General features: G+C 41.0%; 1 protein-coding gene across 1 annotated transcript; it reads right to left on the bottom strand.

Annotated features, from left to right (window-relative positions):
* Positions 1-610: 610 nt before the first annotated feature.
* On the bottom strand, positions 611-13741 carry LOC115379922 (interleukin-10 receptor subunit beta-like). The gene is made up of 7 exons (XM_030080891.1): positions 13614-13741; positions 12483-12606; positions 9735-9913; positions 5812-5966; positions 3993-4143; positions 2394-2536; positions 611-1632 (listed from the first exon to the last, which is right to left on the bottom strand). Exons 1-7 carry the CDS (start codon positions 13669-13671, stop codon positions 1450-1452), a joined length of 993 nt encoding a protein of 330 aa, XP_029936751.1. The 5' UTR covers positions 13672-13741; the 3' UTR covers positions 611-1449.
* Positions 13742-13830: the final 89 nt, after the last annotated feature.

The raw sequence follows: 13830 nt of genomic DNA, 5'->3' as shown, positions 1-13830 counted from the left end.
ATCTGTGATGTTTGAGCATTTAGTGCCCCATCAGACCAACAAGTGTACTTGTTTAAAGTTGACAGGCAGAGCGTCAGAATATCAAGTTTGTCAGAATTTGCTTCAGTGATAAAGTTTGGGTTTACTTTGAAGGCAAACTTCCGGCATTTCTTTGTTTATTCCTGCCTTTCTTGACGCAATGTCTTGCCTCTACTGGGCATGTGTCAGATGATGTTTCTGTAGTGGATCGCACAGCGCATACTGAGTGTAAAGACTTACTCCACAGAATAATCCCCGTAATTCATGCAGTCAGTGGGAGGCATTCTTCATCTCTTTTGGTCGTAAAAGCCGATTTAGCAAATGATCACACATTTCGAAAAGCGAAACCTGCTGTTATTGTGTGCTGTTACAACTGAGAGCGGATTTATGGCACATACCATTCATCTGGAAGGCACATAACAGTTTACCACAGGCTACGAGTTATTTTCAAAAGGAGAAGAAGAGGAAACAAAAGGAGTGTTGTTTGTAAATTTCAGTTCCTTACAGGAAACTGTACCCATGCACGGAGCTGAAGCAGACAGACAATCATTATTACCACTTGACACAAAGTGTTTTTTTATTTGTATTCTCCATGAGTCCATCTCTCCAGGCAAAATTTATAAGCTGGACAGATTTTTTCTTAGTTCAAGCCTCGTTTCCATGTCATGCACACAGCCAGCATACCCTCACATGTTTTAACGGTCGGCTGAAGACGTTCATAAACATGTTCTTTGTTTATCTTAAATTACATTTCTGTCCTCCTTCTTCACGCCACTTCTATGAACTTCCACTAGCCAATTTTGATCATTTTTTTTCTCATTTGAGAAAGCCTTCATGTAGGCAGAAGTGCTTCTGAAGATTCCCATGCTGAATGTCAGTAAACATATTTCAAAAGCCCATATCCACAGCTTCATAATGTCAAATAACATTAACTGGATGCCTCTGTCCAAGGTGTCTGACAGTGGCACATGGCTGCATTTTTAGTGTGAGTGGCTCTATATTGGGAAGTGCCGTGCTGCCTCAGATAACTGTGAGCAATATAGCATTACAGTCAGGCTGAATACCAGCACAATCAAGTCTTAATCCGGCAGCTGGATGCTCTGCTTGCTCATACAGTCACTTCATAATAACATTGAATGCTGCATAATTCGATGCATGTAAACTCAAGTAGTCAAGCATGGCTCAACATTCTATTCCACTCCTTTCAACTCCGAGTGAAGAGTAAAAACATGAGCTGTTTGTCTGTGCTTTGTCCCACACCTACCAGGATGTGGCATGCAACACTCTAAGCACAGTCTGCAGAGGGGCTGAGACACCCCTTCCCAATCTCCTCCGTCCATTTCAGCTCTCTCTCTCTCTCTCTCTCTCTCTCTCTCTCTCTCTCTCTGCAGCTTTATCCTCCCTCCTGTGTTTCCCCTTTTTTCAGTTTGTTTATATTTGTCCCACTGTGGTCTCGGGCTGGCTGCTGCAGTTAGTCCCTGCTGCTTCCAGAGGGCGCTCTTCCTCCATGGGATTCCCCTCTGCAATAACGCTCACTTGGTCGTAAACCTCTTCAGGTGGGTGGGAGTCCCGCATAGCCAAGTAGATGGAGGAACTGGGGTGTTCCAGCAGGTGCTGAGGGGCAGAAGAGGATGAGAAACAGACTGAAATGATTCAGGATTTGTACGTGATCAGAGGGGAAACACACCTACACACTGAATTCACACAGACACAGCGACAGGTTCAAGGGTGTAAGGGGAAACTGTGGGCTAACTAAACTGTTTATGATAATTAACATGCGGTCTGTACATACACACTATGATTGAGAGGGTAGGGTGCAATTAGATAGAGAATGAAGGAGAAAAGTAGCCCCTTGGTTAACAACAGCCCAATTTATTGTATTAAAAAACAACAAGTTACATTTTACTTTTACTTTCCTTTCTTTTCCTTTCCTTTCTTTTCCTTTCCATTCCTTCTTTAGAGTTATTGAGCAACACCAGTGACTCTGTGATTGCTTTATGGCCATTATCTGGAAAGGAAATTCTGACTTTTTTTTTTTTTTTTAAACTACTGAGTAACACCAGTGACTCATTGAATCCTGCCCTGTATTTATTCTGCTTTGCATGCAGAAAAAGAAAAAAAAAAATCTGAGACTGAGGTTCCATGTTATGTTATTGCATTTCCTGATGGATCTGCATTGAATTCCTGCTGGGCACCAACAGAAGCCAGTCAAGTTTATAGACTGCCCCTTTAACCAAAGACTTAAGTGATAAAGTCCCAGAGAGTAGCATGTTTGTCCTTTGCACCATCTAAAACCAGCCATTTGGAGCACACTTGGGAACACACATGCACCAACACACACACACACACACACACACACACACACACATACACACCTTCTTGAAGTGCTGGGGCAGTGAGTCCTTGGGACAGAGAAAGTGGGACATCTTTTTCCGATGCACCACCGCAACCACAGCCAGAGTAACCAACATTGCCATGACAACAAATGTCACCACAGCCGCCACCCATGGAGACTCTTCTGCAGAGGAGTTAGACCACAGACAACATAATTATTTTTAACCTTTATTCATCCAGGGAGCTCAACATTCACAGGTTATCACACCCTGGAGCTGCTTGATCAAAGTCCACACACACATACACACACACACACATTGTCAGGAGCCATGTACATTAATGGCAGAGTGTACACTTATGTAATTCCATCTGCCCATTACAACCACAGGCGTCTGCTGGTGGTTTAGTGCCTTGTGCAACAATAGGTTATTGGTAGTTGTGGAAGGAGTACAGAGCACTTCTGATTTATTTTCATTTTTATGCAATAGTTTACTAGTACAACAGCATATTAGGGCCATTGTATGGAAAAAATACAGAGCCAGAGAGGAGGTAATATTCTGAGAAGAAGAGAAGATTAAAGTTGTAAATTTACAAGAAAAAACTGATATTCTCTGAGATTATAAAGTGGTAAATTTTTGAGAAAAGGCTCACAAATTTGAGAAAAAAGCTAAAAAAAAATCAAAATCATAGTCACAAATGTGTGAGAAAAAACTCAGAAATTCTGAGATTAATCATTAATTTATGAAATAACTCACAAATTTATGAGAAAAAAACATATTTATGGGAAAAACAATTCTTGAGACAGTTTTTTTCTCTCCTCTGGGATTTAGTAAGAAGGAAATGCTGTTGATTTGAGCCCAGAATCACAATATTATTCACATTCTCTAGACATTGAAGAGACATTGCCGTGACTTGGGAAGAGAGGAGTCATCAGCTGCAGGCCTGATACACGGCGAGCAGCAGCATCTGCAGTGTGTGGCTGATTCAACTTCACAAAATCAAGCCACGTGCTGCCTTGACCAAAATAAATAAGTAAATAAATAAAATTACATAACTCCATAATATACATAGCTCCATTTTTTCCCACAATGGCCCAAATATGCCATCATATACTACTGATGTTAACTGTTGCATATAATAGATGCAACAACCACTTTACTTGCAGTATGATATTGTAATTGTAAGTCTTCTCAGTCAATACAAAGAGTAAACGTGGCATCATCCAGCCAGTAGCAACCCAGAATCTGCTTGGTGGAGCTGTTTCAAATCACATATCTAAAAAAAAAAGGAATTGCGAAATTCCAAGTCTTGTTAGGTTTTTACGCATATGACATGATTAAAAGTCACAATACACGGCAGAAATAAAACTACAGTTTATTCATTAAAGAAACAATTAGTGTAAGGTAAGCACAGCTCTGTGGTTTGCTTCCAGGCTTCTAGGCAGCATCTAAACTTTGTAAAAAATATGTCTTGAATGATTTTTCAGATTAACAGACTTCCAGCTCACTTTTCAAATAAAAAGATCCTGAAACAGGCTCTGATATGTCCAACTTGTGACAAACTGGTTAAATGATGCAAATGGCTGGTAGACTTTGTGATCACCCAGTGGGTTCAAGAAGTCCCAGGTGAGAGAGGCTTACCGCTGTCAGTGCTCTCACAGGTGACGCTGCTGGGCTCGCTGGGGTTCAGGTTCCTCTGTGTGTTGATCTGGACTCGGACACAGTACCTGGTCCAGGGCTCCAGCTTGTCCAGAATCACACGGTTCTGCTGGATGTTGCTTATGCTCTCTGCCTGGGGGAAGCAGTATCCAAAGGAAAACTTTCACTTGATTCACTTGATTTATTTCCAAAACTTTGGGAAAAAGAGAAAATCAACAAGAAATTATCTGAAAAATAGCACTACATTAGAGAAAAGGTAGAGGAAAATGACTAGAAATTTAGCAAAAATACCTGAAAAAACAAAAAGCTAATGAAATAAATAAAAAGGAAATGCCGGGTAATTAGTAAAATATTACCAGAAAATTAGCAAATATTAGTAAAAAATGCAAATATTTATTATTATTATTATTATCATTATTATTATTGTTGTTGTTGTTGTTGTTATTATTATTATTATTATAATTAGTAGTAGCAGTAGTAGTAGTAGTAGTAATAGTAGTAGTAGTCGTAGTAGTAGTAGTGGTGGTATTAGTATTGTTATATTTCAAATTAAATTACAAGAAAATAATACTAAAATGACTGCAAAATGATCACAAAATTGTTGAAGACAATCTAAAGACAGCTACTAAGAAATTACCACAAAATTATCCCAATTTTGTTTTTTTAAATTTGAAAGAAATTTGTCACTAAATTACTACAAGATTACCATAAACAAACGGACAAATTAACAAACAAATAAATAAATACATATATACATACATACATACATAAAGGTAGCCCATGGGCTCCTGACAGTTAAAGGGTTAAAGTGGCTGTCAGCAGCAGCAGACCAGACAGACGACATACTGGAAGGGCAATCTGTTTGATTTCTTGAATAACTTTGACTAAAGAAGATAACAAAACAGCAACTGCACATTAAAACACTGTGCATATCTAAATTTACTGCAAGCTTTCGGTCATAGACCTTCTTCAGGCATACAGCTGTATGCTGTATCTTATTATCTTCTTTAGTCCTTAAGTTCAGCTCCAGCACCTTTTCTAAGCGTATAGCTTATGGATGAGTGGTGGCTTTTTCACACTGTCTTGAATAACTTTGACAAAAAGAGAATCAAACATCACTGGTCACAGATATTCATCTAACCCTCAGCCACATGACGGATGATAAGCAGCTGATAAGCTTTTGGTTTTGCTGTGAGGCAGCATGTTCACTGCTCAGCGAGACAATCACAGACACTCCCCACATGGGTGTACAATGTCACTCTGCTGCAGCACCTCAGCCGTGGTGGTCTCAACTCCAAACACAAAACCCACAGACCGAAAACACCAACTTACACCTCAGCCACACCACAAAATTACAAGCTGATCAGTGTGGATTTAGTTTCTGCTGCTGCTGCTCATGAGGACTGTACATGGTCCCTACTGGTGGTCCCTGTGGGAATCACACCCCACACTCTGACAAACTTGGACAAGCGTATTCTAAATGTTGTGGATATTAAATTATGTTTATTCAAAAAATGTTTGACAAACTACTGAAAATGGCTTGCAAGCATCTCTATTTTCTAATCCTTACTATGCATGCAAGAATCTATGAATATGTACATTTGCAACACTCCCCAGAGGCTTCAACTCCTCCCCCAGGGTAAACTGCAGCAGCTGCTAAACACTGCCTGTCATCCCGTGATGGCAATAGGCAACACCCCACCAGTTCATCTTCAAGGGGCTGCTTGATCCGCTGAGGAGAAGCAATATGTCAGCAATATGAAATGCAATATGAAATGTACAGAATCCTATGGAATTCTACCTTTTCCTCCTGTCCCTCCTTCCAGTAGGTGATGTTGTAGGTGGCATAGTTATATGCATGTCTGAGCTCAGATATCCTGAACTCTGGATCTTCGATGCTCACTTCAATATTTGACTTGCTGGAGATGAGAGATACATTGGGCTGACCAATCATGGCTGTGGAGGGGAGGGGGAGAGAGAGCGAGAGAGAGAGAGAGCGAGAGAGAAAGAGAGAGAGAGAGAGTTTGTCTATTTGATTGTGCACCATATAGCATTTTTACATCAATAAATAAATAAAAAAAATACCATTGCCAAAAATATCGTAAACCTCCACTGCCCTCCACACTGTAGTTTACACTGTGAGCGACCAGGTGTGATTTGATTGCTTTATGGCACAAAACAGGAAGACGTGATACATGAAAGACCAAAAAAGTTTTTTGGGGAAAGGGAAAAAAAAGTTTAAGAAGTATCTTTGAGAAACAGTAGCACTTTCAATTCAATGGGTGGGGCACAGGACAGGCTCTTGCAGGTGAAATCAGATTGGCTCCTCGAACATATGCCTGGGTTTCAAAGAACTCACGTTAAGTTAACAATGTCATTTGCTATATATGCCCTCCAAAAGGCAAACCCATCTCTTTTTTTTAATATGGTCTGCAGTGATCTATAACAAACTTATATGCTTATTGTATATAAGCTATAAAAATGATAAACTTCAATAAAATGAATATATATATATATTTATACAGTATTTGATCATGCAGTCATGCCTTTCAAACATAAAAGTGGCAGTGAGAAAAGACAAGAGAGAAAAGAAGAAGGCAGCAAAGCTCCCTAAATTGGATTCCCAAAGTGGTGGCCAGCCCATGGACAACCCCCCTCCTGGCAACAATGCCAGGTGGCATCAGCATTGCTGCCCTAAGTGGTGTGTGAACATTACTGGCTTCATGTTTCTATCATTTCTTGCCTTAACATCAATTAGGGGTGCACTTGTGAGATTGACCAAAAAATGCCTTTTGTTTCAGTCAGCGGTCATTTCAGCACCACTGTGAAATAGACAGCTCCTCGGCTGTCAGGCACCGCTGCTGATTTTCACGGTTCAGCACTTCACCGTGTGGACAGTTCCCTTTACTTCTACATCATGCCCACGGGAATTTGTTGCCGTTTGTAGAACACCCGTGCATGTTCATGGGGTTGCCTATTTTTTTTGTTTTTTCTGGCATTGTCCAATAACTAATCCATATGAGTGACTGAACAGATTTTAACAAGAAGCTAGCTAGAAGCTACAGGGACTGCCTATGCCCACCATACAGTGTTGCTTTACCCTTTGAGTGTGTCATAGTGCAACCAAAAACATGACATACAAGTTATAGAAATATTATTTTGGCAAATATTCAAAAAACAGCACCAATTAGTGCATAATTAGGAAAGTAACCTTCAACAAATTGCTTCATTACTGTACTCTAAATACAGTACAAATAATTTACACATCATGGGCTCTATTTTCCCGGCGCAGGGCAGGGTGGCGCAGTGAGGCAAACCGGCGCAGAGGTATTTTCGACCCATGAAACGCGAGGGGCGCACAGTTTCGTATTTTGGCAGTCCGAGGTGCGCTAAGATGGGAGTGGCGGCGCAGCAGAGGGAGGTGTCAACAGATTCAGCTTGGCGCAGTGACATTTTCGTGCCAAGAGACTTCGCCGAGGTGTGCCCAAAGCTCGGCATCTGAAACCACGTCTACTTTGAGTGCAAGGCAGAGTGGAGCTGGCGTAGTGCAACTTTGGCTGACCGGCGCACAGTGCGCACACGTCACCAAAACCTCAAAATCAGCACAAACGGTGCCATTCTCCTTTGATCTGACATCAGTTGTGACGGGACAGTTGATATGGAGATAAATTTATGTGGTGTAGTGTTTTTTGTAGGTATTTATTGCATTGTCAATGTGCCTGACATTCCGGAAACCTGCCCGTGAGGCTTTGGTGACGTGTGCACTGCGTGCCTGTCTGCCAAAGTTGCACTACGCCGGCTCCGCTCCGCCTGCGGCAGTAGACCTCCATGTCAGTTGTGTAAACGTTCATTACGCCTTTGCGCAGCGCATTTTAAAGGTGAGGACAGAGGCTCATTTGATTGATTTAAAGTGAATCGGCTGTGTCAAACCCACTCCACGCCTTCTCTCCTCCCATGCACTGGTAGGAGGAACGGCGGAGTCCTTGCGCCACGGCGCATGGCGTGCCAAAATTGCAAAATCCACTTGGCCACACCCAGTTGGTGAAGCGCAGCTGTGCTGCGCCCCCGCCTCACCCGGTCTGCGAAAATAGAGCCCCATGACTCATGTGCAATAGAGGGTTCTGAATTGTAGCAATGACACATCAATGTATGTTTTGATCAATACTTCTTTGAAAGTTTAGACCATCAGCAATGATTTTTCCTCAAATTCTAACCACAGAGATCAGCTGTTGAAGGCGTCTCCATTCTGTGAAGCCGACAGCAACAAGCAACTCCTCAATGTCAAAAGTAATATTAGCTCTAGTCAGCGATGCATATTTACAGTGGTTTATACAATAGTTATGTAGAAAGTCATCAGCTGATGTCTGACTATCAGTTAATGTTACCACACAGCAGAGTGCTGTCCATGGCTCTGACAGCTTTCTCTTTAACCTCTCCACTTTCCCAGTACAATAGCCTAAGTAACTTCTTTGACTCTAAAATCCAACACACTGTTGATTAAATGTGTGTGTGTACGTGTGTGTGTGTGCGCACTTCATAAGTAACTAGCGTGCACTAGGGCCTGTTGTAACTACCTTACGCCACTGCATAACATCAGCTAAATGCCTTATTCAATGACATTTGATAACATCTGAGACAGAGGACATTAACACCTTTTTAAGTCTTAGTCAATAACATTCTGAATTAAATGCAGTGCTTTTTCTGGCAAAGATGATGGAACTGCTTGCACCCAGAAAGTCTGGTTTGTTTTCAAGTAGTACATTCATCATCATCATACATGCTGGGTTGGTTACTATTTGGCAGGCTGAGCAAGACTTCTCATGTAACAATGCTGGTGAACAGCATATTCAAAGGCTCATTTGTCACAAAATCACAATACTAACATTTTAACACTTTTTCATCGGAGACATACAACATTGCTCAAGACATGAAGATATAAATATCATACATATTCTCAAAAATCTCTCTGTACATGTGAGGACACAAAAACGCATACGTTTGTAATATATGCATGCACAAAAACGATGCTGCTACAAATGCAAGCACAAGTGCAAAACATCTTAACAATGTGAATCAAAAGTAGAAAACAAGTGGAATGGTCAAAACAAGGCTGAGTTCCTCCTAAAAGTCACAAAGGAAAACTGCATAATCAAAGCGGTGCCTGTGTGAGGTCAGTGTCCCGCTGTGAGCACACGCAAAGAGGCAAAGTCCTGTGGGCCATGAACCCACAGGACTGTGGACGAAGCCTCAATTGCATTTGCTGGGTTTATCTGGAAGAAAAACACTTGATGGAACTCATAAATATGTCTAATAATCCTAATGGTTGAGTTAAACCTTGGTGGGCAAACCCAAACAACCCATTTTTCTAGCTAAGCCTTAGTCCACATGTATGCAAGTATTTTCAAAAACAGGGTTTTTTGCTCTTTTGCTCTTAGAAAAAAATCCTGTCCCCAGAAGCGTTGTTTAAAAAAAATCTGTTTGTCTGTCAACATGAAACACAAAACGCAAAAACACTTGAATGGAACTGATTTTGTCCAAGACTGGGTTTAGTTTCAATTCATTCATTCCATGGGAATATAATCTGAATTTACATGACAAGGTAGAACCTTCAACCTTCATTTTCTTAACTGACTGGAAAGGAGATTTGAAGATCTGAAGGCTGAGTGGATCAAACTGAAAGTGGACAAAAAAAAAAAAAAAAAAAGAAAGTTTGCATCCACTCACTATCTCTGTCCATGGTGATCTGGGTACTCTCCACCCAGGCAGACTTCTCTTCTCCCAGCTCCGCCCTCACTCTGGCTGTATACTGTCCATACACAGTGATGTGGTGGTTAAGGCTGGTGAAGTCACAACTGAGGGCGGTGATGTGCAGACAGCCCACTTTATAGACACTGACTGACGTACTGTGGACAAAACCAGAGTAGCGTTATTAGAAATCTGATGGTTGCATTTTCAGTTTGAGGGAAGTTCATGATGACAAGCAAATACAAAGATCAGCAGTGGAAAACCCCTTGGCATTCTGTGATGGACTTTCTGTTATATATGCTGAATAGTATATTCCATACTATCTAAACTATACATTTTATTTTAAACATTTTGTTCCCGATGAATGGCATATGCACTTCTTGAACCAATCAGTTGCGATAAATAAAAATATTCATATTTTTTCTTTTAATTATGGGCCAGTTGTCTCAAATGCCAGAGCAAGTTTCATCAGCATCTGACCAGTGGCATGGCATTAATAACCTTGCAAAGTTTTCCCTATGCTCAGATTTTGCCATTTAGTGTTCCAATTTGGACAATCTAAATGCTTGTAAACAGCAGATCTCTCCCAGTTTTATTAGTTCAAACCTACACACAGACACACACACACACACACACACACAGATTTGTATGGCATTAAATTGCAATAAATGACTGTTGTGTGAATGGGTTTCACTAGCCCATGATATTAACCTAGCCAACACATACACTGCAGGATAAACTTTCACTTTGAGCAGGAAGAAAACCAAATCATAAGCAGAGTTATGAGGTTTTCTTCAGACAAATTCACAGATTAAAGTGTGTCATGACAAGGTAATACTATAAAAATGACTGTGAAGTCCTTGTGTGTTTGCTCATAACAAAGGGTCAGCCATAGTACACTGCTATGAGTGGGTGTGCCACCTCTCTTCCTGAAAAGAGGAAGTTTCTCATATTTCCGTGTATCACAGATTCCACAGCACACAGTCTCTATAAAAACTACAGCTTGCAGGGGATTGGGCTGCACATGCACTGGTGGGCACTGTCAAAGCGAATGGCATTTCATTTCAACTACCCCTGGGGATTTTTAATCATAATGACTATTACTAATGACTGGGTCTGTGTGATTCAACTCTGACTGTTCAAGTTGCTGACATGATACACTCCTGACCACATCCCTGGGAACAAGACAAGAAAAACTGCAGTGGTTATCTAGTTCTGCCTCAGGGACTAACACCACCTGACACCACTCTTCAAAAGAAATTGCCAAACAAGATTTTAATATCAATCTTCCAGAGTTTAAGAAAGAAAACTATGGAAAAGCATGATTTTTGCTGTTCACCTTTCACTGCAGCCATAATCTCTGCATCTTTTTTAACTGGCAGATTGGAGTTTAAGTTCTAAAAACATTTTTCGGATTTTTTTTCTAGCTAAGGCCTAACCCACACGTTCACGAGCATTTTTGAAAATGGGGTTTTTCCTCTTTCGTTCTCAAAAAACCCATCCTGTCCACACAAGCACTGATGTGAAAGAGAATCGCCACATGAAAATGCAAAAACACCTTGATGTACAGGTGAGGCAGCTCATTCAGAGACAACAGCGATGCCATATGAAAGCTCTCTCGCCATTCTCTAGCAACAACCTCTTTGTTCTCAAAGTTGTCTCAACAACTGGAGGTCTGACTGGGTCTTGTCCAAAACCGACTGTATCTGTATTGGAATGTTGGATTATGTAGCAGTGACCTCCGCAGTGCATCCCGATGCCTCTGTTCCTCAATACAGTGGAAAAACTGTACACGTCCTGTTAGCATAACACATCACTGCTGATTCAATACCATCACAATACTTGGATACCAACTGAATTCAATATCTACTGCAATTCTTGCAAGTATTGCGATTCGATATTATGATTTATTGTGATGTTTGTTTCATGAAACTTTACATTTATAAATGTAAAGTTTCATGAGCTGTAATTATTGTAAAGATCACAATGGGTCATTTTGTACAATGACTTTTGTGATTTTTATGACTTTCATGCTGATATCTTGAGGTCAGAGGTCAAGAGACAACTTTGAAAATAGCCCATAGCCATAATGTTGCTGAAACTTGCAGCAATATTTAGTCCAAGCATGACATACTTGATGCCAACAGATTCCTCAGGTTGTCTAGTTTCATATGATACTTTAAATTGATTCAGTTATTAAGAAAATCGACTCAATTGATAAAAAATCTTTAAAAAGTGTTAATTCGAACGTAGTTTTGGTTGCTGGAGTCATTCCATTAGGGTCTTCACTGACTCTGTAGCTTGTCAGAATCAATGAACCAACTGTTTTAGACTCCTTCAAGAACTTATTTTCTCCGCTCCGCCCACTGATGTTTTCCTGGAGCCCTAAAAACAAATAACTTCTGCCTGTGGAGCAGTTCTGCCTCTCTGAACACCGCTGTAACTTTATTCCAATATTTAGCAGCTTCTCAGCCAGTCATCTAATTCCTCAAAACCACCTAGCATCACATCTAGTTTCCAACCACTGGGAAAAAATGTTGATCTGTTGCTTCCTGTACACAACGTAGCTGTACCTTCACTGACAAACCCGTCCAACAAATGTTTGTATAATTCCAGCTATGTATTTACAGGAGGTGTTTACTGTACACCACAATGATCTGTGTCATGTGGATGTGGACTTGCCTAAGACGCTGGTGAAGGCCTGAATTACGTGATGAAGTTACTCACTTGTACTCTGTGGTGTAGAACAGGCCACTGGCAGCGCCTTCAGGTGGATCCCATCTCAGAACCAGATCCATGTTGTGGGAGGTGATCCTGACATTTCTGGGGGGCTGGAGAGCTCTTGATACCACTGCAGAAACAAATACAAACATGAACATACATGATACTGAGGTTATGGTAACGTCAGGAGCATGAGGGCATGAAGCAGATGCTATACAGCTGGACTTCTAATGTCAGAGATCCTCAGTTCCCTGTGAAGCAAGAGCAGAGCCATGACGCGCTCTCTTCTACAAAATGAAACATAAAGAAATCGCTGTGTGTATACTGCTACTTGATCATTTTCTTGTGATTACTCAATGGATTTCATCTTTCAGCCTTTTACCTCTATATCACTATTACCATGTGGGGTCACTGAGCTTGGTGATCTTTGGCAATAATTTGATAATAAAATCGCATTTACAAACATCTTTTATCAGCTGAATCATGCGTCTAAATACAGTTTCATGTTGCCACACTAGCCACTATAAACATGTGACTCCAGTGTGGTGTGAATCATCTGAGCAAGATGACAACAAATCCTATAATAATCGAGTCACAATAGAAATCAGTGATCAGTTTTAAAAATATTTATCATCACTGTTAATATTAGGGTTGCTGATCTATCTATCTATCTGCCTGTATTGATAGATAGATTGATAGACAGACATATAGATATAGACAGATATAAATACAGATAGACGTATGGGGAGAAGTAGACAGATTAAAATATTAAAATTAAATTAAATTAAATTAAATAAGGAAAAAAAAAGTAAACAACAAGCTAAAAAAACAACAACAAAGACCCACAGTCTCTAAACCAACAGGCCATATAACTACACTGTATTATATCTCAGCTAATACACATGTAGTCTAGTATTACTACGGGGTTTGCTCTAAGTTGTTTGGTTTTGTTTTTGCTTTTTGTTACACTATAGCTGACACTGTTTCAAACTACACATCCTTCTGAAGTTTCTCATAATGTTAGGACAGTTCCTGTTCCCGTAAAGGGGCCACTGACAGCGGCACGGAGACGCACGCGCTGCCTACAGCTGGACGTGAATAATTCACAAAGCTCCGGTCCAGAGCCACTCACTTTACCTGCGGAGCCACACAGTGTGGAGAGAGTCAGCAGGGTGGCCACGGTGACAGACGGCATGTTGTCCACAGGCTCCGCGCTGTGTCAGGCAGAGTCCGGCTGACAGGAGCAGCTTGTGGCCCCTCTGTTGTCCTGTTTCCTCGTTGGCTGTGTCAACAGGTCGCCTCGTCACTGCGCAGTGGGCGGGGAACTCGGCGCAAAGCGAAACTGCGGCTCTTC

Source organism: Myripristis murdjan, chromosome 21, assembly GCF_902150065.1.
Source record: "Myripristis murdjan chromosome 21, fMyrMur1.1, whole genome shotgun sequence".
In the NCBI taxonomy this organism is placed as follows: domain Eukaryota; kingdom Metazoa; phylum Chordata; class Actinopteri; order Holocentriformes; family Holocentridae; genus Myripristis; species Myripristis murdjan.
The sequence above is the reverse complement of the archived record's forward strand: the minus strand, read 5'-3'. Positions and strand labels throughout refer to the sequence as shown.